At 52.0% G+C, this 27,925-nt stretch overlaps 1 protein-coding gene across 1 annotated transcript; it reads right to left on the reverse strand.

The window, feature by feature from the left end:
- Window positions 1–1,613: 1,613 nt before the first annotated feature.
- On the reverse strand, window positions 1,614–27,505 carry LOC120396816 (maestro heat-like repeat-containing protein family member 1). Its single transcript, XM_039521941.1, has 11 exons — window positions 27,453–27,505; window positions 26,961–27,092; window positions 26,524–26,603; window positions 26,147–26,252; window positions 25,547–25,642; window positions 24,735–24,839; window positions 24,250–24,385; window positions 23,383–23,472; window positions 21,791–22,898; window positions 1,971–2,118; window positions 1,614–1,791 (listed from the first exon to the last, which is right to left on the reverse strand). Exons 2-8 carry the CDS (start codon window positions 26,973–26,975, stop codon window positions 23,426–23,428), a joined length of 585 nt encoding a protein of 194 aa, XP_039377875.1. The 5' UTR covers window positions 26,976–27,092; window positions 27,453–27,505; the 3' UTR covers window positions 1,614–1,791; window positions 1,971–2,118; window positions 21,791–22,898; window positions 23,383–23,425.
- Between the last annotated feature and the right edge of the window lie 420 nt (window positions 27,506–27,925).

Here is a 27,925-nt window from a genome sequence, read left to right on the forward strand (position 1 = left end):
GCTCTCTAATGTCCATTCTCCTCTTGCTTGCATGGCGTTTCATGGACCATGGAGTAGCCTCAGAAAAACATCCCAGCTGTGAACAACAGGCACCAGCACCGATTCCCCAAGCCAAAGTCCCCTTTGCAATCCAGGGAACCAACCTGGGTTGTCTGGAGCACAGGGTATGGCCCATGGTGACTGCAGACCCTGACCCTGCTGCACAGTGACTCCTGGGACCCCTCTAGCCCATCAGCACTCGGCTCTCCCGCATTCTGCTGAGCGGCTGAGATCTGGGAGAACAGAAACCCTTTGTTAGAAATGGAAAATCTCCTCCCAGGAACACTCTGTCAATGGCTGCCAGAGGCCGTCCCTGTGAAACCCCAAATGTGCAGCCCCTCGGATTCCCACAGGGGAGATCTCAGCTCATTCACTTGTCACCCGTGGCTGCAGTCTCTGACAGGGGGAATGTAGAGGGGTTTTTTGCCAATGGTCCCTTCTACAGCGCCCATAATGGGAGGAGGTTTGGCCTTGTGATGTGAGGCCTGGGTCTGAGAATCAGGGCTCCTGGGATCTGGGGCTCTGGAATGGGGTGTGGTCTAGTGAATGGAGCTGGATTTGTTGACAGTGAGTGAGAGGAGCTTGCGCTGAAGGACCCTGGGTCAATCCCCACCAATTCCTGTGATGTCTACATATGGCCACGATTTTACTTACCTCTCAATGTAGGTTATTTAGCCCATTCCTGGACACACGTGTTACATCTGCTGCTGGCCATCCCTGAGATGTAGGTCCTTCATCCACACAAGGACATGGCACATCAAGGTCAATCCAGCAGCTCTCATCTGGTCTTCACCTCCGCAATGGACGGTGAGCTCTAACCTGACCAGAGAAAGACAGGGTGGTGTTCTTCAGGGGAATCTGCTGGTGCTCCTGCATCCCCTGCTCCACCTCACGCCCCGACACACTAAGGGTTTTCCAAAGATACCACTAATCTCGGATAAACAAAGCAGCTGAGATGAGGTCAGTGTGGGTGGATTTACTAAGCAGACTGGTTCTAATGGAAGAACAGATTTCTCCCCTGCTCTAGGGAGATTCCCATAGGAAACATCTCTGATGGTTGGGGTGGGGGCAATGCAAACCCTCAGCCCTTTGAATGGCAGGAAATCGGGACTCAGGGAGTTAAGGGGTGTCTCTGTCCTGCTGGAGGGAGCAGACCTGGAGAGCAGGAAGAGCGCTAGTGGCATTGTAGGAAAGCCAGTGACTTCTACCTGTGAAGGTGGCTGAATCTTCTGGCATACATTAGAGTCCCGGATCCTTACACCTCCTTTGGGGATCCTTTTCCTAGGAATAAAATAAGGACACCACACAGAGAATGACATTTGAATCCCAGGGAAAAGGGATGATCTCAGCCAGGCTACGTACCCAGGAACCCGATTTTTGTCCCAAGAGCCACAATTACCCAGATGAGGTTTTCTTCCCCATTTGCTTTCAGGTTATTTACTCACAGTATTCATTTGTTTGCTTTGCCGGGTCTCCACTCTCTGCAGCTGTTCATTGGTTTTAGTAACAATCTTTCAGTTTTTGATTCTCTTTCCTCTTCTTACAGTGTAGCATCTGCGTAGCACTTTTAAAAAAAAAAATCAATTCAAACCAAAATCCTGATCCTACATGGAAGAGGAAGGTTTCTGAGAATTTGGCTGCAGAACTTTAGTGTCTGCATATTTCATTCCCTATTATTTATTCAGGTGCAGGTCTGATGCCATCTGCACCCCCAAGAATGCCCATATGATGCACGGGGGGGCCTTAGAATACCTATTGAAAGAGAAGGAGAGAGTAGATTAAAAGGTGGGGAAATCAACCAATGCATCAGCACGTCTCTGCATCATTGAAGCACCAGGCATGGGAGCGAAACAGGTTAAAAATCCCCATGGTTCTTTCCCACTAGACAGATGTCCAAAAAGAAAAAGGCTTTCAGCCAATTATTTCCTTACACTCTGACGGGGTGAAATTCAGCCCTGTGCAGACAGCCAGGGCAAGGTCTGTGCATCACATCAGGTTTAAGTGGCACTTCACTGCACAGGTGCTGGGAGATTTCGGTGGCACAGTTTTCCTCCTGGATTGGAACAGCCGGCTGGAATCCTGTGAGGTACAGAGCAGAAAGAGGTTAGGGCCACAACGTTCACCTCAGAGGCTGAGCTTCTACAGACTTTTGGGATGTTCCCATCTGAGGAGGAGGAGGATTTTGGCCAGCCCCAGTTCAGAGCTTTCAGTCACTTCAACCAGTGATTCTCTGGCACAGTTGATCTAAAGTAGCTGAACTTTTCAGGCCTTGCCCCCATCTCCGACCCCCCTCCCACCTCGCATTGCCCTCTAACAGCCCTCTCCCTTCTCTCGATCCCTGCCAACCCCAAATACAGAGCCTAGCCCACGCTCCTCCTCTCTTAGACCCTCTCCTCACATGACCCTCCTCTACCTTTGAGAGGCTTATCCCTGTGCCCTTTACCCAGCTCCTGGAGAAATCATGGCTCCTCATGACAACCAGGAAGTGGCTGGTTCCAGCCTCTGTGTGGGGTGCGTGGTTTTCCGTCTAAGCATCACTGAGAGCCAGCACGTCTCGATTTCACAGGATGAGTGAAGTCTAGGAAGCGCTGCACTTCTTGAGGACTTCCAACTTCGCCCCATTTATGAATGGCTTCCACCTTATTTGCATCAATGGTAACATCTTCTGGGGAGAGGATGTACCCCCAAAACTCTGTGGAGAGTTGGCTGGAGGTTCCGCTTTTCCAATTCTGTGTTGAGACCATGCTGCCGAAACCTCTCCAGGTTCGGATGTGCTGCGTGTGCTGCTCTGGGTTCTCCAAAAAGAGACGTATGTCACCCAAATAGCTGACACTATCCCCAAATACATCACTGATGAAGTATTGCAAGGTCAGGGGACCGTTAGTTAGCTCAAATAGCATATCAGACCATTAAAATGTCTGTCGTGTGTTTTGAAATCTGTCTTCCATTTGTCCCTTGCCCAAACGAGTGTTAGACTGGAAATCCTTGCAGATGAAGTTTGATGAAACCCTTTGCAGATTTCCTGTGAGCCAACAATTGTGGGATTCACAGCAGTGGGTAATGGTTTCAAATGATCACTTTGTTCAGGAGCTGATTGTCTAAAGAGAGGCATAGCAGAGTCCCACATTTCTTCTTCCCAAAAAGGGCCTGCTCTTAGGACTGGTTTTCATGACTTCTACGCAGGGAGATCCACTAATTCTGGTCCCAACAATGCATAAATACAGGGAAAAGCAACTTTCAGCCAAGGTGGTAGGTCAACAGGGCGGTCATAGTCCCGGTCCAGAGGTAACGAGTCCACATTTCTTTCGAAGGTATCCGTGTAATCTTGGTATTTATCAGGAATGCCACCATCAATCAAACCCTAACCCCTCCCCTTGACCCTCCCAAGCCCTACCCGTTGACCCCTGAGTCCCTCCCATCTGTCACCGGAAGTCCCGCCCCATGGCGGGTTTTAACTCCGGGGTCAAGGTGGCCACATGACTGGAAGTAAGGTGTGTCATGTGACCCCTCTAAGAACTCCTCCCACCACTCTCTACCAATCAGGATGGGTTTCATCCCAGAGGGACCACCCTGAGAGGAGATTTGACCAATCAGGGTGAGTTACGAGGTGGGGTGACCCGTCCAGAAGTGGGTCATGTGACCCCTCTAAGAACTCCTCCGACTGCCATCTACCAATTAGGATGGGTTTGACCCGATAGGACTGCCTTAAGGATGCCCTAAGAGGAGATTTTGACCAATCAGGGAGAATTCTGGGGCAGGGTGACCCGTCCAGAAGTGGGCCGTATGACCCCACTAAGAACTACTCCCAAGGCCCTCTACCAATCAGGGTGCAGTACCATTACCCCATAAATCCCAGCACCGGACAGACAAGGCCATCTCTTACCAAGAACACATGGTTTAGAAATCGTGGGAAGGCTGCTGAGAGGAAACCTGGACTCCTTCACCACCCCCGTGAGAACTTCGGACTCTGTCTTTGCCCCGAGGGTCTTTGACCATCCGCGGAGAAAGCGCTACATCAGCGACAGTGCCGAGGAGGAGGAGGGAGCGACCGAGGGGAGCTCTTCGGCTCAGCCATTGATGGATACCCCGGAACCCGAACCCAAAACCCAACTGCTTGTGAGACACCCCAATGAGCATGGTGGCCTCTCTTTGTCCACCCCCTTAGAGGTGGAATGTGATTGAGGCTGGGGGGAGTCACCAGTGGACAAGGTGAATGGAAAAGACATCACACAGATAAATGAATGATTAAGAAGCAATCGCTTCTTAACTGGTAAGGAACCGGGGGTTGTGTAAAAACAAACAGTGGGGTGCTTACACTGTTTCTGGTCTGAAAATCTCTCAACAGCTCGACAATGCCTTTCTAGACGGCCTGGAAGCCCTGGACAGCGTTGCATCAAGCAGGGAAGATGAACCGGGCCCACCTTGGTTTTGCTCAATGCGGATACAAATTGTTGAAGAGGACTCTGAGGATGATGGCCATGAGGTGTTTCGGAGGAGGCTTGGCATAGAACTAACTGGGCCAGTGCCACATCGTGAGCGTAAAAAAGTCATGCGGACTATTGTACGCGTTGCTGTTTATGCTGCCCTTAAGAAATGCCTCAGGGAAAAGCTTTGTGAAGTTTGCGAGGGCTGTGTCATAGATGCGCCAGGCCAACAGCCCCATGACTGGGTGACTTGGACTTCAGTGGATATAAACCACAAGCTCTGGGGCCTATGTGCTGAGCTGGGTTTGGAAAGCTGATTAAACACCATGATTGCCAGAGGTTCTGCTGTGCAATGTCTGTGCCTAAGCCAAGAACATTTAGCGCAAGGGGGGAGCTTGTTCAATGCTGTGCAGCTGAGTGGAGCCCCTGACTGTGAATTGTCGTGGAAAAATTGACCACGCCTTTGATTTTGGGACAGACACACTGAGGCACCTTTATTATAGTACAAGCATGCATGCAGGGAGAGGGTTAAAACTCCCCTCTGCCTGTTACAAATTTTACCAAGCTTATAAAAGTTAAAACCGCAAATTAACACGTACTTAGATTTCCTTATTTGGTTTTTTCCTGTTATTGTTCTTTGACAGTTTTCGTTGGTAGTCTGTCTGCCTTAAGACCCCTCCTTTGCGGTTGCATTGGATAAGGCTTTTGTTGCATTCTAGCTGAGCTTCCCTTAGTTCCCCTTTTTCTGGTTTCTTTATTACCACCACCACCCCTCGTGCCCATGTTATATAGACAAACAAGAATTGCAGAAGTTAACCTTTGTCCTATATAGCAATTGGGTTTTGCTAACAGGCCTGGGCCTGAAAGGCAGGGGTTAGGATGCAGTCTGCTTCTGACCCTATGGGTGGTGGTCTGGCAAATTCCCTATCACATTACAAATCTTAATTGGTAATAACGCCTTATTGTTTACTAAATTGCTTAATACAACTGTTTCTAATAGAGTTCTACAGTAAGCCCTTTCCTAACTATATGTGTGCCCACCTACGTGCGGTTACACTGTACAAGACTCTTTATTAATTTTCCATTGCTAATATGCTGTTATACTAGGCCATGTTTTACAATTATCAGTAGGTGTTGGTTCCCCTTTCTCCTGTTGGCCTTTTGATTATGCCATACCAGCTATCCTATGTCTTAATATCAAGCTGACCTATAATGGCCTAATGTTAATTATGCTCAGCTAATTCAACTTGGGGCAAGCGGGACACAGTCTGGGGCGAGTGGGACCCCTTAAAATCCCTAACAGTTTTAAAGAAAATAACCTGCTTACAGCGGGAGTGGAAAAATTGGAGGCACCTTCTGGTTCATTTTCTTTAAAACACAGTCAGGGTCTCCACTCACTTGCACAGCATTTCTCCAGTTATGGCAATCATGTGAACAAGGATGTGTGTATCACGAATTGTGGGGTTTTTGCTATAAAACCTGTTGAAAAATCTCTATTCAGGGGTAAGCCAGTTCGCTGGTCCCCGCCCCCCGCATGCTCGTAATAAAGGGGCCTCGTGTGATTCTGATCCAAACACAACACGGGGTCGTTTATCCACGACACGGCGTGATATTGGCCGTCTAGTCTGCACAAAAAGTTACAGATTCCTGCTTAAGGAAAAGACTATTTGTAAGGAATCTAAAAGGATTCAGCTAGAGAATGGTGAGGGGACAAACATGCGATAGAAAACTTGGTAGCTGTAAATTTAAAAATAAACCCTATTGAAAAGGGCTTTGTGACTATCTGTGTTTCTGTTCGAAGGCCTTTGGCCCTTAAATGAGCTAAAAGTGTTAATGAAGCATCTTGGCTTGGTTTCAAGGAGCTGTATGTCTTTTAAATAAAAAATTGTTTGTGAGAACCTAGCGCTTGTGGGTTTTGTGGTAAAAGTGACCCATTTACAGCAAAAGCTGAAATGTATGTTGTGGGTGGGGGGAAAATCCTAAGAAATGTGCTTACAGTAAAACAAACAGGCTGTTCAGACCTGTTTTTGAGTACAATACAGTTGACTTATCCTGTTGAACTGAGTGGGTTTAACCCCCCCCCCCCTCACTGAATAGCCAGGGTGACTGCGATTACTTACCCTTGTTGCCATAGGGTTAAATTTGATGGGGGTGGGTGGGGGTGGATGGTGAGTTCTGATTAATATGAAATGAAATAAAACCTCAGGAATTTGCAGATGCCATTGGACAGTTTCAATATAACTGCTGGAGTTGGCAGAACTCAATTAGACAGTTTCAATATGACCCCAGGAGTTGGTGGAACACTATTGGACAGATTAAATATGGCCCTGGAGTTGGTTGAATGCTCTGGGTCATTCTTTCTAGAAAACACCCCCATCCCAAACTTTAAGCATGAAAGAAACGTGTTTAAAAAAAAACAACCCAAGCCCCAAGACATTCATTGATATCTGCAAAGGGCCCCCCGCTTGGAAATGGATACTCTAAGAAGGCCCCACAGAAACATTTATTTTAACTTACAGAAAAAAGGAAAAAAGAAAAAAAAAAGCCCTGTTGTGCAGACAGCTTGGTTCCCCCACCCCAGATCACCACAGGGGGTGCTATGGGACGGGTGCCTAAAGTCCTTAAGGATCTATTAGTTTAGAGCTGTGGGGATTAAATTAACCTGCTAGCTACTATGCTGAAGTCTGTTTGAACTATGGGCTAAGATGGTATAAAAACCTCAGGTCTGTTGGAGACTGTCCTTTTCAACAGAAACTTTCTTGAAAGGCTGCTGGACGGCAGACAGAGGTAGGGCTTGCTGGCTTGAACTCTGAAACTATACATTGTATAATGCCACTCTTTGCCCAGGCTGTCTTAGGAAAATAATGGTGCCTATCTTCATTGCAGCGTGATCTGCTGAGCATGTGTGGAAGCAGGGAAAGAATTAATAAGGATTTGAAGGGGATCTTAGTGCATGTCAGTCAGTTAGCAAGAGTTAGCCCAGCTGTAACCCTAATGACGTGAGACTTCTAGAAGCAAGGATAGTGTGAGGCAGAGGGAAAGAACTGTGTAAAAAGTTATTACGACCTTGTAACTGATAAACCAAATATGCAGACTGGTGTCTTCTAGGAGTGAGAAAAATAAGATAGCAGGATGGCTTATGTAAGCAGAGTCAGGATGAGCCCTACCCTGACATCTGGTGGTAAATTATGAGAAGTGGGCAAAGGAATTTCAGGAATGCACATTTGCATTGGTAAACCCACTTCACTTAGCATAACACACAGCAGCATGGGATGGTTATTTTCACAGCTGTGGAATTCCCAATTTCTTTGTTATTGGGGCAGGAAGGAAAAAAAAGGGCTGTTACCTTAATTATGTGAATGAGGAACTATGAGTCTGCTTTATGACAAAAATGACTCAACCTACATTAAATAGTACTTGCTAGACAAGGGACATGGGTTCCAAAACCCAGTGAAGGAAGAGAGGTTGGGGACTGGTGTGTGTACCTGATAGTATGGGCCCCTTTTGAGGGCCTGGAACACTAATTGCACTTCCTTCTCTTTCCACTGTTAAAGAGCAGAGCTAATTTTGAATCCTTTAGGAGTCCATCTAGAGGTTGCTGACCTGAATTCACGTTGGGCCATGTGGCACTGGGGCTCTCCTACTACAAGCTGAAATCACTAAGAGCTGAAATCACTAAAAGAGCTAAGCTTACTGAGCTAAGATCACTGAGTGCTGTGTTAAGTAGTGGGAGAGCCTGAAGTTCTATCACCAAGCAGCTGGCAGAGCGGAGCAGTCTGCAGCACGTTGGAGCAGCCCGTGGAACAGTGAGCAGTGTGGAGCAGTTTGCGGGGACGGCTGACGTGGTTCACGGGTCTGCTGAAGGAGCGGCACAGCTGGTGGAGTGGAGCCAGTCATGGTGAAGGCTGCAGCAGAACTCCACAGAGAAGCGGGGCAGTCGGCCCTGGCCCACGTAAGGTGTCCCTTAGCACCCTGTGTGTGTGACCCCCCCCCCATTTCCACCCAGGCTGGGGGGGGGGTAAAACTCTGCAGATAAACTTTTGAACTCTGGGGTGGCACTGACCAGAGACTGAGATTTTTGGGTTGTTGGACTTTGGGGTGATTGGACTTAAGACCCTAAGGACAGTGCCAAATGTACTTGGAGGTGGGTTTTGCTTATGGTTTGTGTATAGTCCTGTTTGTGGTGTCTCTCCAACGTGATGCCGCATTGTTTCCCTCCTTTATTAAAAGGATTTTGCTACACTCAGACTTCGTGCTTGCGAGTGGAGAAGTATTGCCTCCTAGAGGCGCCCGGGGAGGTGGTAGGTAATTGTCCCAGGTCACTGGGTGGGGGCTCGAGCCGGTTTTGCATGCGTTATTGAAACGGAACCCCTGGATACTGAACCCGGCCCTTGTTGCTGCCAAATTAGAGGGGCAGAAGGGTTACATTTTTGGGGGCTCATCCGGGATCCCTGGGTCAGTACCCCTCGCAAGCACCTGTTGAGTGTTCCACTGTATTGGGAAACAATTGTGTTTATATTTTGAGGGAATTACTATTTGTATAATGGCTAATATGTCGGGTTTGTTGGGCCCAGTCCTGCAGCTTCTAGCTCAGAGGCGGCAGCCTCAGCCAATGATTGGGCACAATCACTGAGGCATATATTGGAAAAGATTGTGTTGGCCTATGCTACGTCAAACTCTTGTCGTAAGTTAAGGTTATTTGCTGGGGAAGAGGAGTTTGAACCCTGGTTGGAGCATACCACTGAAATGCTGCGGGAGTGGGCCGTACCTGATGTAGAAAAGCGAAGATGTCTAATAGAGAGACTTAGTGGCCCAGCATTAGATGTACTTCGCACCCTGAAGCTCATTGACCCTGAGGTCAGTGTGAAGGACTGCCTAGAGGCCCTTGATAATACCTTTGGGAGCGTAGAGAGCCCTGAAGACAGTTACTGTAAATTCCTTGATTCCCGACAGGAAAGGGGTGAGAAAATTTCAGCTTATATACAGAGGCTGGAGAGACTACTTCAGAGAGCTGTTATGAGGGAAGCAGTGACTGCTGAGCAGATGGATCAGACCAGACTGGCTCAAGTTGTAAGAGGGACTCAGTATCAGAACCCGATCCTACTTCATCTCCGACTAAAAGAACGGCAGAATCATCCCCCAAGTTACTCCCAACTGATAAAGGAGATCAGGGAAGAGGAAGAAAGGCAGGCTGCCAGCGAGTGTTGGGAAGCCCAAACATTGGAACCAGCCAGCACAACGCCACTGCAAATGGCCAGTGTACTGATGGTGAGCACCACAGAGGAACTTGCCCAACAAATGCAGGTCCTGACGGAACGGATAACTGAGCTGCAAAGCACCATTGACCGAGCTAAGATTTCCAGGAATAAGGAGCCTCAGACTGTGACAATGAAGAAGTCAGTATCTAGAGCCACTATCGCACTCTGGCGAAGGGGGAAAGGACAATTCTTTTGCTACCGGTGTGGTCAGGATGGGCACAGTGCTGCTAACTGCCATAAGGAAGAGAACCCCTCCTTAGTGTATGAAAAGCTGAGGATCAGTTGGGAGAGACCCAGTAGCTGTCAGAAGGTCTGGGGACGGAGACCACCTAGGCCTACAGGATTTGAAGATTCCCCCAGAAGAGACCGTCCAGCTGGGATCCCTGCAGGACTGATAGGGCCTCGAGCAGAGGTCATGGTGAGGATTGAAGGGGTGGAGTGTAAAGCCGTGCTTGACACTGGGTCTCAAGTGACTATTATATTTCAGTCATTCTACCAACAGATGCTTAGGCACCTGCCTGTACAGCCACTGACTGGCATTGGTCTGTGTGGCCTCAGCATGGATGAATACCCCTACCCAGGGTATGTCATAGTGCACCTGGAATTCCCAAAGGAGGTTGCTGGGGTAAGGAAAGAGGTAGACACAGCTGCCTTAATATGCCCTGACCCTAAAGGGACCTCTGATGTGTCTGTGCTGATAGGGACCAACTCCAGTCTCTTCAAGGTGCTCGCGGATTACTGCAGACGACGGGCTGGGGACCAGTACCTGAGTACCCTGATGATCCATACGCTTTGTGCTGAAGCCTATAGGAAGATTGAGAGCGCTAAAAAGGAGACATCTGAGCTACCGATTGGGGCACTGAAGTACATGGGCACAACCCCCTTAGTAGTGCCCGCAAGGACGGAGCAAGAGGTGCTTGTCATGAGTACCAGGCTGAAAGGCAGTAAAGGGGCATTAGCAATAATAGAGCAGCCAGTTGAAGAAGAGCTCCCGGAAGGAGTGCTGGTCCCCAGTGGAGTCATAACCCTACCTGCTGAAGCCCAGAAAAAGGTGACTATACTGATTGCTAATGAAACAAGTCGAGATGTTGTTGTGAAGCAAGAACAAAAGATAGCAGACCTCTTCGAGCCTGAATCAATTGTGAAACCCCAGTGCGAGACTCAAGTTCCGACAATAGACCCAGCAAAGTTTGACTTTGGAGATTCACCATTGTCGGAGGAGTGGAAAGATCGCCTGAGGAGGAAACTTTGTGAAAGACCCAAGGTGTTCTCACTGCATGAACGGGATGTGGGATGTGCAAAAGGAGTAGAGCACAACATCAGACTACATGACTCCCGACCTTTCAGAGAGAGATCTAGGAGGCTTGCTCTCTCCGAGATGGAAGATGTGCGACAACATCTTCAAGAGCTGGCTGCAAATGGCATCATTATAGAGTCCCGCAGCTCATACGCCTCACCCATTGTGGTGGTCCGTAAAAAGAATGGGAAAATCCGGATGTGTATTGACTACTGCACCCTAAACCGCTGTACTGTGGTTGACCAGTACACAATGCCTCGAGTCCAAGATGCCTTAGACTGTTTGCTGGGAAGCCAGTGGCTCTCTGTGTTGGATCTTCGAAGTGGATACTACCAGATCCCTCTGGGTGAAGAAGATAAGGAAAAGACAGCCTTCATCTGCCCATTAGGGTTTTATCAGTTCGAACGCATGCCCCAAGGGATTTCTGGGGAGCACCTGCCACATTTCAACGTCTTATGGAGAAAGTTGTGGGAGACATGAATTTACTGCAAGTGTTAGTTTATTTGGATGACTTGATTGTGTTTGGAAGAACTTTGGAAGAGCATGAAGAAAAACTTCTTAAAGTGCCTGATAGGTTGGAGAATTATGGTTTGAAGCTTTCAATTGACAAATGCCAGTTTTGCAGGACCTCGGTGAAGTATGTGGGCCACATCGTGTCCCAAGAGGGTGTGAGTACTGATCCTGATAAAATAGAAGCACTCACTACATGGCCACGTCCAAGCAACTACAGAGAACTCAAGACTTTCCTTGGGTTTAGTGGCTACTACCGTAGATTTGTAAAAAACTATGCTACAATTGTAAAACCCCTCAATAATCTTACCAGGGGATATCAGTCCAGCAAGAACAAATCTAAGACCAAAAATAAAGGACCTTCTGTGCAGAGACACTATGGCCCCTTCGAACTCTTTGGGCCACGGTGGAATGAGAGATGTGAAAGGGCTTTTCGAGAAATCATTACTTGCCTAACTCATGCCCCTGTCCTAGTCTTTGCTGACCCAAGCAAGCCATTTATCCTGCATACTGATGCCAGTTTGGAGGGTCTGGGAGCAGTACTGTACCAGAAGGTGGAAGGCAAGCGTAAACCTGTAGCCTTTGCCAGCCGAGGACTGTCTGATAGTAAAACACGCTATCCCACCCACAATCTGGAGTTCTTGGCCCTGAAATGGGCCATCACTGAGAAATTTCAAAACTACTTGTATGGTGCTCAGTTCCAGGTGTGGACAGACAACAACCCACTGACTTATGTGTTAACAAGTGCTAAACTGGATGCTACAGGGCAAAGATGGGTGGCTGCTTTGGCTAGCTATGACTTCAGCATTCAATACCGATCAGGAAGAAGCAATGTAGATGCAGATGCATTGTCCAGGCGTCCACAAGCACCAGGAGTTGCTGTGATATCCACGGATGGAGTGAGAGCTATTTGCAGTGTGAGTCGCCGAGAGCCAGAGGCCCATGAGAGCCTTCATGGATGCGTTGCTGAAGCTTTGGGCCTGCCCTCTGAATGCGTGCCTTCTGCTTCGGTGAACTATATTGCTTTGGACCAATCTCCCTTGCCCGTGCTCAATGCGGCTGACTGGCAGGAAGCCCAGCTGCAATATATTGACATTCGTGATACACTACTTGCCAAAAGGGAGGGGCGAGGCTCAGCTGCGGTTGTCCCACCTACCCCAGAGGGCAAACTACTATTGAGAGAATGGACCAAGCTAAAACTGATTCAGGAAGTGCTACACCGCATGACCACAGACCCTCTACAAAAGCAACGGAGCCAACTAGTGCTGCCAAAAGAGTACAGAGCCCTGGCCATGAGGGCCCTGCATGATGACTTTGGACATTTAGGGATGGAGAGGACCCTGGAACTTACCCGCAATAGGTTCTATTGGCCCCGAATGGCTGAAGATGTTCGCAGAAAATGTGAGACCTGCGCTCAATGTGTTCAAAGGAAAACTCTGCCCACGAGGGCTGCATATCTGAAGAACATCACCAGCAACAAACCTCTGGAGCTGGTATGCATTGATTTCTTGTCTTTAGAAGTGGACAAAAGGAATATTGGAAACATTCTAGTAGTAACCGACCATTACACGCGATATGCGCAGGCATATCCCACACGTGATCAGAAGGCCACCACTGTCGCTCGAGTACTATGGAAAAAATATTTCTCAGTTTATGGATTCCCAGCCCGGATACACTCGGATCAGGGACGAGACTTTGAGAGTCACCTTCTAAAGGAGGTGCTGAGGATAGCAGGAATTAAAAAGTCGAGGACAACGCCTTATCACCCGCAGGGTGACCCTGAGCCAGAGAGGTTCAACCGAACTCTGTTAGATATGTTAGGGACTTTGCGGCCAGAGCAGAAGGCAACCTGGAGCCAACATGTTGCATTTCTGGTGCACGCCTACAACGCCACCAAGAACGATGCTACGGAAGTCACCCCATATCTCTTGATGTTTGGGCGAGAACCAAAATTACCCATAGACCTGTGCTTTGGTGTATCAGAGGATGGCGATAGCTATGAAATCCATCAGCAATATGTATCCCGACTACGAAAAAAGCTGCGGGATGCTTATCACTTAGCTACATCTGCAGCTCGGAGGAATGCAGACCGCAACAAACATCGATATAATTCTAAAGTACGTCTGCAAGAGCTCCAGCCAGGGGACAGAGTCCTGCTGCGAAATTTGGGTATTGCTGGCAAACACAAAATAGCTGACAGATGAAAAGCAATACCTTACTTGGTGATGAAAAAGCTAGGAGACCTGCCGGTCTACAAGATCAAACCTGAAGAGGGTCCAGGGCAAACAAAGACCGTGCATAGAAACCTTTTGCTCCCGGTGGGGGAATTGGTAGGCAGCCCTTATAAGATGGGCCACAACAAGGCAACTGGGCAGAACGAAGGTGCTGTACCAAAGCCACCTTCCAACGTGGACAGCCAGCCCCCTGCAGCTAACTTACCCCTACTCAGCACATCTGAGAGTGAGTCTGAGGAGGAAGACACAACCATGGTGTATCCTAGAATGAAAACGAGATTGCAGTCTCGATCAGCTGAATCAAAAGAAAGTACCTCCTCTTCCATCCTAAACCCTATGGCAGAAGTATTTAGGCCCATTCCTGACACTCCTGAGCCACTGGTGGAACCCCCGTGTGATAACTTACATAGATTACCGGACAGTGGCGACATACAGATGGAAGATGTCACAAGCACCTTCGACCCTCCACTGTTAGAACTAGAAATGCAGGGGCCTATGCCAGTACCTGAGGGAAACTCACAGGAAACCTTCCCACCCGTCACTCAAGAGGATGTCCCCCTACCACAGCAACAGAAATTCTCAATAGGCGAGACAGGGTAATAAGACCAGTAAAACGGTTAACTTACGATGCACCTGGGGTGACTAGTAAAGAGCCAATACATTTAGCACACAGGTTTGTAAAAGCTAAAGTGGGCTATCTAAGGCCCTTTGGAGGGGACCAGTAAGTTGGTATAGTAGGGAATGTGATTTGTCGGGGCAACAAATTCTCGGCTGGTGGGAGGATGTAAGCAGAGTCAGGATGAGCCCTACCCTGACATCTGGTGGTAAATTATGAGAAGTGGGCAAAGGAATTTCAGGAATGCACATTTGCATTGGTAAACCCACTCCACTTAGCATAACACACAGCAGCATGGAATGGTTATTTTCACAGCTGTGGAATCCCCAATTTCTTTGTTATTGGGGCAGGAAGGGAAAAAAAGGGCTGTTACCTTAATTATGTGAATGAGGAACTATGAGACTGCTTTATGACAAAAATGACTCAACCTACATTAAATAGTACTTGCTAGACAAGGGACATGGGTTCCAAAACCCAGTGAAGGAAGAGAGGTTGGGGACTGGTGTGTGTGCCTGATGGTATGGGCCCCTTTTGAGGGCCTGGAACACCAATTGCACTTCTTCCTCTCTCCACTGTTAAAGAGCAGAGCTAATTTTGAATCCTTTAGGAGTCCATCTGGAGGTTGCTGACCTGAATTCACGTTGGGCCATGTGGCACTGGGGCTCTCCTACTACAAGCTGAAATCACTAAGAGCTGAAATCACTAAAAGAGCTAAGCTTACTGAGCTAAGATCACTGAGTGCTGTGTTAAGTAGTGGGAGAGCCTGAAGATCTATCACCAAGCAGCTGGCAGAGCGGAGCAGTCTGCAGCACGTTGGCGCAGCCCGTGGAACAGTGAGCAGTGTGGAGCAGTTTGCGGGGACGGCTGACGTGGTTCACGGGTCTGCTGAAGGAGCAGCACAGCTGGTGGAGTGGAGCCAGTCATTGTGAAGGCTGCAGCAGAACTCCACGGAGAAGCGGGGCAGTCGGCCCTGGCCCACGTAAGGTGTCCCTTAACACCCTGTGTGTGTGACCCCCCCCCATTTCCACCCAGGCTGGGGGGGGTAAAACTCTGCAGATAAACTTTTGAACTCTGGGGTGGCACTGACCAGAGACTGAGATTTTTGGGTTGTTGGACTTTGGGGTGATTGGACTTAAGACCCTAAGGACAGTGCCAAATGTACTTGGAGGTGGGTTTTGCTTATGGTTTGTGTATAGTCCTGTTTGTGGTGTCTCTCCAACGTGATGCCGCATTGTTTCCCTCCTTTATTAAAAGGATTTTGCTACACTCAGACTTCGTGCTTGCGAGTGGAGAAGTATTGCCTCCTAGAGGGGGGTGGTAGGTAATTGTCCCAGGTCACTGGGTGGGGGCTCGAGCCGGTTTTGCATGCGTTATTGAAACGGAACCCCCCTGGATACTGAACCCGGCCCTTGTTGCTGCCAACTTAGAGGGGCAGAAGGGTTACACTTATGTATAAACAAAATGCAGTTGTTGCTCATTATCATCTGTATTATTGCTAGTTATTGTTTGTAACAAAGGTATAAATGCTTGCTGTAATTGTTTACCAGTTGAGAGACCTGTCCGGGACTGGGGCGACCCTGTGTCCTAGGACACTCTCTCCCTCCATTGTAATTACTGGAGAAATAATAAAGTATTTGATTTTGCTGCACCCAAAGAAAAAGCGAGAACTGAGTTTTTCTCTGACACATGGAACCAGTAACTTTAAGCTGCTGTTCACCACCAGGCCAAGGTAAAAACCATTTTAACTATAGTTGTGCTTAATACTGTTTTAAAAAACTTTAAGTATTGCACAGTTTGTATAGGGATTTAGTGGTAATAGTAACTAACATTTTTGCTTGTTCTTTAACCTGAAGGCCCACACACACATTGGGGGAACAGAACAAGCATGTGCCTGCAACACATGATCCCTTAGTCAAAGGGAACTTTTTTGCAACTGACTTTTAAATGCATGGGGAGGTGGGGGTTATTGAAAAGTATATGGAGGCAAACTTGGTTTAGTGTGTTTCTAAAGCTGCTGATTTGTGTGTGAGAGAGGTCTGGGCAAGGCATAGGTGTAGGGTTTTAAAAGTACTTGGTTTGTTTCAAACCAACAGGGTTTTTTCCTGTGCAAAATGTGGTTTAAAATGGATTTTAAAAGCAGTTTGGTTTTTATTCTGCAAAATGAGATGTATTTTAAAAAAATGTTTTTGAGGTTTTTGTTGTTGTTTGTTTGTTTGTTGTTTTTTGGTTTATGTTTTAAGTGGTAGAAATAAACTCAAAACCTGTGTTTCTCGTATAGCCTGAACTGGATGATTTGCTTTAAAGCTGTGACTTTTTAAACAGAAAAACACCCTAATGAATATTTAGTTTTTAAGTTTACAAGACGGTTTCACGTGTTTTATAATAATGTTGTTTGCTCCACATTACGGTGAAAACATGAGAGATCCTTAGAGCAGAGGGAAAACAAGCTCAGAAGAAAAGGGAACGAGACAGCTGAAAGGGAAAATTCACCAGCATCAGTGACTGATGGATGGAAGAAGCCCAGTAAATATATTTTGCTTATTGGTTGGGTTGTTGTGTGAGGTTTTGTATTTGAAGTGAATACATAGGTGTGGGTGAGAAAGATGGTAAAGTTCAGTTTTGTAAAATGGTTCCCCCCACCCCCATAGGCATGGGCAACTTTTCTGACAATGCTTAGTCCGCGCTACAAGGACACCTCCTCCAGAACCGCCAAAGAACCAGGAATCTGCTTTGAGACTTTTAACAACGCAAAACAGCACAAGAGTGCAGATGAAGCGTCTGGGCAGTCCAAACCTCATATCCGTCAAACCCAAGGGCAAAACAAGACTCTGGAAAAACAACAACCACAACTCCAGTTCCTCAGCAGCCACTGCCACACCAAACCCTGAGAAAACACCCACATTCACAAACCTGGATCATGCGCTCGAGGGGCTCTGAACGTGCGCAGAACCACACACATTCACAAACCTGGAGAATGCACTCTAGGGGTTGTGAATAAAACACCAAGGACTGACAAACCATTCTCCCAAAACCATAAGCTCGTCACCGCTCCCCTATATTCTAGTATTTGGGAACAGTTTGATGGTTCATTCAGAAAACTGATGGACGCTGTGTCCTCGGAGGGCGGGGGGGCTAAAAGAACGGCATTCTAAAGAGAGTTGGGAAAAATCTGACGCTTCACTCAGAACACTGGTGACCTCTGTATCCTCAGGGGGCCTAACAACCGACCACAACTCACTTACTGGATGATGAAACGAGTCTGTTCTTCAAAGAACCGACTGAGCCGAATACTAAAAGGCTAAACCTTACAGCGCCGAGCTTCAAAGGTGCCTAATGTACGTGAAGCCGAGCGATGCGGAGAAAGTGAAAATCAGTCTGTTTCTACCAGAACAGAGACTGAATGTAACTGAAACCCCCCAGAAACACCAAAGACCTCACACTCTGTTGCTCAGCAGGTGCTGGATAACGTGAAGAAGCGTTCTAAGAAAAATGCATTCGTATTGCTAAAGAAGCTGGGCCAGGCTACAAATCTCTCTTCATGGAATGATAAAGGGGCTTTTGTGTTCAAAGGCTCTGTGGTTAATGGTTCTAACATGCTCGACTTAGTCAGGGCCGTGACCCAGACACGTTCTGTTCCTAGCAGACATGGACCTTAAAGATGGGATGTGTTTATGAATGTCATGGCGGAACGCAACGTACCACCTTCCGTCATGGGCACTGCGGCCAAGAGAGCTCTATGGAACGTCTCACGACCTCGACCGTCACTTAATCCAGAGGTGAAAGTAAGCCGGTACGGGCCAGTACGGAGTACCAGCCAGAGCCAGTACGCCGTGCCAGACCGCACCGTCTTCCTCAGCGGGGATTTAAAGGGCTCAGAGCTCCGGCAGCTGTTGGGAGCCCAGAGCCCTTTAAATTCCCCTCGCAGCTCCAGCAGCTGGGTTGGGGCTGGGATTTAAAGGGCTCACAGCAGGGGTGAAAGTAACTTCCAGGACTTACCGGTACTGCTGGAATCCTGAGGGGGCGTGGCCTCAACCGGAAGAGGCGGGGCCTCCAGATTTAAAGGTCCTGGAGCATCGGCTGTGGCTGGGAGCCCCAGGGCCTTTAAATCAACCCTGGGCTCAGGGGCAAATTAAAGGGCCCAGGGCTCAGGCCGTCGCGAAGCCCCGAGCCCTTTAAATTCCCCCCGCAGCTCCGGCAGCTGGATTCGTGTGTGGATTTAAAGGGCCCGGAGCTCCCACAGCTGCAGGGAGCACTGAGCCCTTTAAATCTGGCCCCAGCCCAGCTGCCAGAGCTGCGGGGGAAAATTAAAGGGCTCTGGGCTCCCTGCAACCACCAGAGATCTGAGCCGTTCAAATCCCTGCTGAGGAAGTTGGTGCGGTCCGGCACGGCATATTGGCTCTTCCTGGTACGCCATACTGGCCCGTAATGGCTTATTTTCATCTCTGCTTCAGAGATCTCATGGCTGTGGGGAGCCCAGAGCCCTTTAAATACGCCCCCGCAGCTCCGGAAGCCAGGCTGGGGCTGCGAATTAAAGGGCTCAGAGCTCCCACGGCTACAGGGAGCCAGAGCATTGCCGGGCTGGGGCCGAGATTTGAAGGGCCCGGAGCTCCTTCCGCTATGGGGAGCACTGAGCTCTTTAATTCCCAGCCCCAGCCCGGTTGCTGGAGCTGCGGTGGGAGGGGAGGAGGGATTTAAAAGGCTCTGGGCTCCCCACAGCCGCCGGAGCTCTTAGCCCTTTAAATCCCCGCCGAGGAAGCCGGTGCGGTCCAGCACAGCATACTGGCTCTTGCCGCTGCGCCGTTCTGGCACGTACCAGCTTCCTTTCATCTCTGGCTCAGAACTCCTACAGCTGCGGGGAGCCCAGAGCCCTTTAAATTCTCCCCGCAGCTCCAGGAGCTGGGCTGGGGCCGGGAATTAAAGGGCTCAGAGCTCCGGTGGTTGCTGGGAAGCCAGAGCCCATAAAATCTCCCCCCTCCTCCCCTGGCAGCTCCAGCAGCTGGGCTGGGGCCAGGATTTAATGGGCTCAGCGCTCCCCGTGGCTGCGTAGATCCCGGAGCCCTTTAATTCCCTCCCCCCCACAGCTCCAGCACCCAGACTGGGGCAGGGAATTAAAGGGCTGAGAGCTCTCCGCAGCGGCAGGAGCTGCGGGCCCTTTAAATCCTGGCTCCAGCTGGGTAAGGCTCAGGCTCCCCACAAACATGGGAGCTCTGGGCCCTTTAAATCCACACTCGAACCCGGCTGCCAGAGCTGCGGGGGGAATTTAAAGGCCCTGGGGCTCCCAGCCACAGCTGATGCTCCAGGACCTTTAAATCTTGAGAGACCCCGCCTCTTCCAGTTGAGGCCACGCCCCCTCAGGACCCCGGCAGTACCAGTAAATCCTGGAAGTTACTTTCACCCCTGACTTAATCATTCCTTTACTTGTGTACACCTTGTGCGCCGGTGACTCCCCCGAGCCGCAATCACATTCCACCTCTAAGGGGGTGGACAAAGAGAGGCCACCATGCTCATTGGGGTGTCTCACAAGCAGTTGGGTTTTGGGTTCGGGTTCCAGTGTATCCATCAACGGCTGAGCCGAAGGGCTCCCCTCGGTTGCTCCCTCCTCCTCCTCGGCACTATCGCTGATGTAGCGCTTTCTCTGCGGATGGTCAAAGACCCTCGGGGCGAAGACAGAGTCCGAAGTTCTCACGGGGGTGGTGAAGGAGTCCAGGTTTCCTCTCAGCAGCCTTCCCACGATTTCTAAACCATGTGTCCTTGGTAAGAGATGGCCTCGTCTGTCCAGCACTGGGACTTATGAGGTGATGGTGCTGCACTCTGATTGGCAGAGGGCCCTGGGAGGAGTTCTTAGTGGGGTCAAACAGCCCACTCCCGGATGGGTCACCCTGCCCCAGAACTCACCCTGATTGGTCAGAATCTCCTCTTGGGGTGGTCCTGACAGGACAAAATCGATCCTAATTGGTCGAGGGCAGTGAGAGGAGTTCCTAGAGGGGTCACAAGACCCACGTCAGGACGGGTCACCCTCCCACCCCAGAGCTTGCCCTGATTGGTCAAATCTCCTCTTGGGGTGGTCCTTCCAGGATGAAACCCATCCTGATTGGTAGAGGGTGGTGGGAGGAGTTCTTAGAGGGGTCACATGACACACCTGGCTTCCAGTCATGTGGCCGCCTTGACCACGAAGAAATACCCCCATGGGGCGGGACTTCCAGAGACAGGTGGGAGGGACTAAGGGGTCATGGGGCGGGGTTAGGCTTTGATTAATGGTGGGGCCTTTCTACTGCTGCTGGCTGTTGAGTATGTCCAGGCAGAACCGGAGCCAGTGTCCATGTCCAGGCCACAAGTCGAAGCCGGGTGGTCAGAAGTACACGCCAAAGACCGTATCCACGCAAAGGTCGAATCCGTGTAGTCGAAATCGGACGGGTTGGGGAAGATCAGGAGGAGGAGGCAGTGCTGGAGTGGGTGGGTGGGTGGAGGGCCTGGAGCGAGGCTAGGGAAAGGCAAGGAGAATACTGAGCCGGGGTTCAGAACCCAAATCTGGAGCCAAGAAGGGTCATGCCAAAGTCATAGCCAGAGACCGGAGTCAAGAGTCCAGCCAGAGTCAACAGTGAGAAACCGGAGGGCAGGGCAGGGCAGGGGGTACACGCGGGCAGGAATGAGGATGACTTACTGGAGGCCTGGAGACCCCTCATCTGGGGACTCCCTTCCTAGCAATAAGAGAAGGACAGCGGGGTGACAAAGATGTCTCTGAGCCTGGGGTCCAAGCCAAGGGGAGCTCCCATCCAGGCTGTGTGCCAGGACCCCGTCCCCCTGTTCATTTCACACTCACAAACCCCCTGGCCGGAGGGGAGAACAAAGGGCAGAAGCGAAGGTGCCCCTGCGGGAAAGGCTCTAGGCCGGGACCCAGACCACTTCCCAGATCTACACCCAGGATTGTGTGACCAGGCCCACAGCCCTTCCTCTGCATCTCAGTTTCCCACCTGCCAGATGGGGAGGCTCCTCCCCTGCCCCAGGGTGTTCGGGGGGAGTTTCATTCCTGGCTGGGAAGGGTTCGGAGACCAGGTGGGTGCATTGGGCCCCAGGTGGGGGATGGTCGGACATTCGCTGTGTCAGGGATGACAGGGGCCATGGGAGGGTCTGAGCAGTGATGACGGGGGAGGGGCTCCATGTCAGGCCACCCCTCCCAGACTGCAATGGCTATTGAGCATAACCCCTGGCTCTGCGGATGCTCTCACTTCTGGGCCAGCCCCACAGCCTGATTCTTCCCAACCAGTATCTGGCCTGGCCCCAGCTCCAGGGGTCGGGGTGGGGCAGGGTGTCCAGAGTGAGGTGCTCAGCCTTGGTTTCTCTCAGTGCTGCGGGGGGCTCTATGGCCGCTCCCCCCAGCCCTTCCCCCCAGGCACAGTGAGACAGAGCAGTACCTGCGGCAGGGGGTGGGAGCTGGTCATGCTGGGGGGGGGGGGTCTTCAAGGCTGCCCCACAGAGCACAGCCCCTGCAGGGCATCGGGCACCTGGCCCAAGACCCTGATATTAAACAGCTGGACCATGATGTTGGCTGTGATGTCCCCCTGTTGCAAGGGAACAAGGATCAATCAGAGACTCCGACACCCACGAGAATGAAGGGTATTAACGGCACCGGGAGCCAGCAACATTTCCTCCCCACGTCTGAGGGACGGATTCCCCCACCCAACCCCCGAGACGAAATCTTCTCTCTTCTCTAGTGACTTCCATCCCCTCTCCCACCATTGTGGAATGAACTCCTGCCCTCACTCCTCTCAGTCCCCCCCTGAGAGCTGTTCTACCTCTCAACCCAGTGGGAATCCAGCTCCGCTCCCCTGAGTCCCCTCAGCCACCCTCGCCCCCTCCAGCTGAGGGGCTGGGAGGCTTTGGGCAGTAGTGCCGGGGGGTGAGAGGAAGTGGACACCTTTCCCCAAGGGATCCCCATGTCCTTAATGTGACACCATGGGCAGTGGCTCTGGTGAATGGGGCACTTAAGCAGCCTCTGCTGACTGACTCCTCCAGTTCTCCCAGAGCAGGTGGGGGCTGGGATAACATGATACCAGAGCTCTAGGAACCGGCCTGAGGCCCCGAGGGGGATGAAAGGCTCACAGAGGTGGCTAGGGGAGTTGGCAGCCCCTAGCATGAGCAATGGCAGTGTGTCGTGTTGATGTGACGCCTGTTAGGAAATAGCCTTGCTGGGTCTGCCCTGCTTTGAGCTGCTCAGGGGACAAGCTGGCACCGACCAATGGCACCTGTCTGGGGTCACCCTCTCCTTGCTCCCTGGTCAGCGCATGGGGATGGGATGGGAGTGATTTTCAATGGCCTGGAGGTGAAAGGCCCTGGGGTTCCCTCCCCAGTTGACGCCTCTTTGGTTATCTCGTCCTCTAGCAGCTGGCCGGCTTCCCCCAAGATGGAATAGGTCAGCACCAGGCCAGCCTGGCTGATGCGGAGTAGGGGGTCATGGATGGCCAGCAGCCCCGCCTCAAGGAAACATCTTCTCTGCTCCTCCGTGAAGAGCTCACCAAAGACCTAAAACCAAAAGAACCAGAGCCCTTATAATGGCCCAGAACCAGGCTCCAAATCCCTCGAGTGTCTCACAAGGTGGAGAAGAGTCCTGGGGCAGCCAACCTTTGGGGTCCCATGGACCAGGAACCCCCTTCAGTAGGAGGCTGCAGGCACTGAGACATCAAAAAGCTCTTTCTGGAGCAGGATTCACCGCAGGTGCCATGAGATGCTGGGAATGTGTCTGCGCACTCTGGAACCCAGCTCACACAGACAACACAGGATCCCTACTGCTCCCAGCAGCGATAGCTCCTGCAGCTCACCCACTAGAGGTTCGGGGTCTTTTAGATCTGGTTCATTCCCACGCCTCACCCCACGGACATTCCCAGGAGCCTCACATACTCTGTGGAAATAAGGAGCAGGCTCTTGCCCTGTGTCCATGACACACTCACTGCAGGGGGAGACAGCTCCACACCTGAGCTACTGCAATGCACCGGCCGAGAGTCCTTACCTCTCCCACCCTGGCCAGATTTCTATACCCCAGGCACTCGGGGTCATGGAGCCCGTCCTGGCACCTCTGGGGCCTCTCTGGTGTTGAGCCCTGGGGGAGAAAGACACACCCATTGGGGAGGTTTGGCCTTCCGCTTTCAGTGCCTGTTTCCTTCTGGGTGCACACTGGCCAGGCTCCTCATGGCATCCGCGGCCGAATGAAATCGCAGGGTCCATGCCAGGTGGGTTAGTACCAGAAGGGGGATTTGTTTCAGCCATCACAGTAATCATGTGACCCTTACTGTCACTGTGCTCTGGGAGTGGGTGCCTGTTCATGGGGGTGTCTAATACTGAGACCCCCCCCCACACCCACTGAAGTCAGGATCTGGCCCTGGCTACCCAACTGGTGACACCCTACAAGCTTTGTGTCCATCTCCTGTGGTGCCTGCTCCTGCCCCTGCCCTCATGATGGGCTCTTTCCCTCCATGTGTCTCAATAGCTCCGTTCCTGTCCCCTCACGAGCTGGCTGCCCCATACGGGGGTGGGCTGATTTCCCTGGGCTGGGGAACAGAGCCGGGCTATGAGATAAAGCAGCCAATTTCCTTGGCACTTTCACACTCATCTCCCTAATTCAGATAGAGGGGGAGAGAAAGAGTCACCATCTAAGCTGGGGCCGGTCTCAGAGGAGGGGGCTTCTTTCTGTAGGGTCCCATTGCCCAGCAGAGGGAGTCTCAAAGGAGGGGCCTTTTTTCTATTGTGGTTCCTCTTCCCCGCTACAGCGGGTCTAATCAGAGAGGCCTTAGTTCTAGAGGCGTCCAAACGGCCAGCTGGAGCTTGTCTCCCAGAGGCTCGTTTCCATGGGGTCCCATTGCCCAGCTGGGTTTCTTACCCCTCTTCTGAAGCAGGAGCCAGTAAAGCCAATATATCCCACCCCTGGCATGCCGACTGATGTCACTGGCTGGGTGGGATACACAGAGACCCAGCTGCAGCACGAATTCACCTGCCTTGGAGAAGGCGGAGGAGGTCTGGTGGAAGGAGAAGGAGAGGGGAATCCATCAACATTCTCCCTTCAGCTCCCCTGTGCCCCTGGACCTGAGCTCTGCTCCCACCCCTCTGTAGGAGGTCCTGGGGGACAGGAGTGACAGCTCTCTTCCTCTCTGTCCCCAAGGGAGCTTGGAGCAAAGGGAGCAGGGCACGGCCCTCGTTGAGCAGTCGCTGCCTCGCTGCTCCAGAATAACAAGGGCCCTGAGGCCAGGCACAACCCTGCCAGCCAGCGGCCTATGGAACGCAGTCCCTTACGGACCCAGGGGGGACCAATTAGCCAGGGGATGAGGAACTTGACTCTGCAGGATGCTGGGGTCAGAGGTCACTTACGTCAAATCCAGGCAGAGAGGTGGCAAACTGGAGCAGGGCCGCGCTGGTCTGTACGGCCCTGGCTCTCTCCTGGGTGTTGTTTGACAGGAGAGAGGGATGGACGTGCTGTGGGAGAAGGAGGCAGGGGAGGGTCAGTGGGCAGGCGTACATGCTCTACAAACCAGCCTCTCCCCCTCCCCAAGGGGCTCAGACTTTGTGCTCAGGGTGGAGTAGCTGAGCCCTGGTCGCAGAGTTTGAAAAGGGGATTCATGACACTGCCCACGTCTTGCTGGGCACAAGCTGCTTGTCTCTCCAGGCTGGGACAATGGTCAGTCTTGGGGCTGGTCTATTTGCTCTGAACCCCTGATCCATGAACAGCACGTCAGGATCAAGGCACATGCCCTGGACCCCAGACCCAACTTGCAAAGGCCTCGGTACGATGGATGGAACAGCGCTGAGGACAATCCCTCCGGGAACTGCAGTGTCCCTAGGACATAAGAGCTGATTCCCTGAGGCTCCTCCTGTATCTCAGGGTCTCCCTAGAGAGGAGCCAGTGACTTTTCTCTGAGGCCCATGTCCTGCATCTCACAGAGGTTTCAGTCTCTCAGGCCCCAGCCAGGCCTGGTGCTCACTGTTAGTGCTTAATGCAACCGTGCAGAGCTCTGACTCATAGTCCCAGCTCCTTCCCCCTGCACTGGCAGCTCTGGGAAAGTGTGGCCGGCTGGGTCCAAGCTGGGAGGACACAATGGAAATGTGGCTCTTCTAGTCTCTCCTTTGCTGCCCTCCCACAGGGTTCAGGGGCAATTCCACCCCAGACCGTCCATTCTACTCACCTCCAGGAGGTGCTGCAGCTTCTCCACGGTGGGGGTCTCTGTCAGAAGGCCCCTGAGCAGGATGTCCAGGCTCTGCGAATAGTTGATGTACAGAGTCTGCAAGAAGAGGGATCACCCGTCAGTCATGGGACATGGGGCTACACCAGCCAGGGGACAATTAGGAGGATTCTCCAGGAGCCCTGGCAAGACTCAAAAGGCACATCCTGGCCTCTCCCATTCACATCACTCCAGGGACACTTAGCAAGAGTTCATGGCCGGATGCCTGCTGCCTCGTCAATCCTTGTTCTTAGCAGTTCTCTGTGCAGGGCCTGGTACCCAGCAGAATATGGACCAGCCAAACTCCAATGGGTGGGAGGTAGGATCGCTGGGAGAGTCCAGGCAGGAGATCAGAGAATGAGGAGAGGAGGGAAGGCTGGGATCAGCCATGGAGGGGTAACGCAATGCCCTCTGGAGGGAAGGGGCCCCCCCTGCCAGTTTGTCCCGGGCCTGTTCCCAGCTCTGCCCACCCCTCCCCTATTCTCAGCAGCTCCATCAAAGCGAGGGAGCAGGGACCACAGCCTCCTCCTGCTCCTGGGCCAGAGAGGTAGGATCAGGATCTACCCGGAAGTGTATGGTGTCCTGCCCAGTGCCCAGGGTGTACATCCTGTTCAGAAGAGCCTGCAGGAGGCGAGATTCTAGCTCCAGGGCGAGCAGTGGCTTCAGTTTGCTGGCAGGAGAGAGGAACCCATGTTACACTTTGCAGCACCAGCGTGGCACTGGCACTGCCATGGACATGATCCCCTCCCTATGGCCGCTGTAACGTTCCTGGAGTGAAATCAACCCCCGGACAGGAAAGAGGGGACACTCCCGCCTCCTCTGCTGGGGGATGGGAACAGCCACAGCCGGGGGGGAACCTAGGCGGGGGAGGAGCTGTGACTCCCGGCTCTGGGCCCGGTCAGCACCAGGGTTAGGGCAGCTGGACGGGAGGGTCCTGGTACCTGAGGCTGCAAACTGCGGCCATGGAGCTGGGCATGATGGAGCTTGGCTCTGATGGACCAGGGAGATTTTCAATCAGCTCCTGGGAGACCCCAAGGAAACAAAACTGCATGTGAGACTCAGGCCCTGCAGACGCATTGGCACTTCCCCGGGAGGAGCCCAAAGTGCTCTGCAGAAACAGCCAGTGTCACCCCCACCCCCAACCAGCTGGGCCCCCCATTCCTCCCTTCCATCAAACTTCCTTCCCTCTCTCCCCCCCAACTCCTCCCTCCCCTCCCGCACTGCCAGCTCCCCATCAGTGTCACAATTCTCCCCTTCCCTGCTCCCCAGCGCTCCGCCCCAGGACCCCCTGTCTTCTGCTTCCCGCTCCGGCCCCACTAACACTTCCTCCCATATCTGGCTCCCTCGCCCCAGAGGCCGAGCATGGGGTCCCACTCACTGCAATGCTCTCCATGAGGGCCGCTTTGGAGACCGGGGGCTCCAGGGTGTCCCGCCCCTGCTTCTGTGCCGAGAACCAGAGACGAGGCACAGCGTGGAGGAAGCGGAGCTGTTTGGCCCTGTCCGCCACCAGCTAGGAGTGGGGGTGGGGTGGGGGAAGAGAGAGCCTGTTACATAGGGACCAAGCCCAATCCAAACCAGCTCCAGGGCTCAGGACCTCCATGGGGTTGGACAGGGAAAGCCGCCCCATTCCCGAAACCAGTGTAGCCCTGCACAGACATGGGGTTGGAACTGGGACAGTGTCTGTGGGGAGCGGAAACCTTGGCCTGTGTGGGACAAATGTCCCCACTTTGGGGTGCCAGATAACAGAGGAGATGTGTCCCCCATTTGGGGGGGTCCCAGGGATTCTCTGGGACAAGGCCCCCTGCCTGGGTGGGGATGGAACAAGGAGCAGGACAGACTCGGGGGCAGCGCAGCTGGGGGATTTTTGTACCTCAGCTCTGCCCTGGAGGTGCTGCTGGATCACCAAGATGGGGGACAAATCCTCCTCCTCTTCTTCCTCCTCCTCCTCCTCCTGCTCCTCCTCCTCTTCAGGCCACGACACCTGGGCACTGGGGGTGTCTGCACCAGGGAGGGAAGGAGAAAGTTTAATCCTTTCTGCTGCTGGGGGATGCAGTGAACAGAGAAGGCTCCATGTTTCCCCTTTCTCTGTAAGGAGCCCCATGGCGGTGAGGGCCCCACCCTGCCCCTCGCAGAGATGCCCTCAGCCCCATCAGCCTCAGGGCCCCGTGGCAGTCAGCCCCCCCCCCCAACATGATCAGGGGAGGCTGGAGCTCCCCGACTCCGCCCAGCATCCCCTGCCATGGGCGTGGCTGTGCCACCCCCACTGGTGTTAGTGGGGCTCACGTGGGTCAGTCCCGGCGCCTTGGCGAGCCGATGGGCACAGGGTGTTACTAGTCCCCCACC

The sequence above is a fragment of the Mauremys reevesii genome, linkage group 2 (assembly GCF_016161935.1).
Source record: "Mauremys reevesii isolate NIE-2019 linkage group 2, ASM1616193v1, whole genome shotgun sequence".
Classification (NCBI taxonomy): Eukaryota; Metazoa; Chordata; order Testudines; family Geoemydidae; genus Mauremys; species Mauremys reevesii.

Bases quoted from the DNA above. Each gene is read 5' to 3' on its own strand.
- LOC120396816 (XM_039521941.1), bottom strand. The intron at 26,253-26,523 runs GTACCAGGACCC...CTCTCCTGCCAG, and splicing joins GCCGCAGTTTGCAGCCTCAG to CAAACTGAAGCCACTGCTCG. The intron at 25,643-26,146 runs GTAGATCCTGAT...CTCTTCTTGCAG, and splicing joins AGGACACCATACACTTCCGG to ACTCTGTACATCAACTATTC.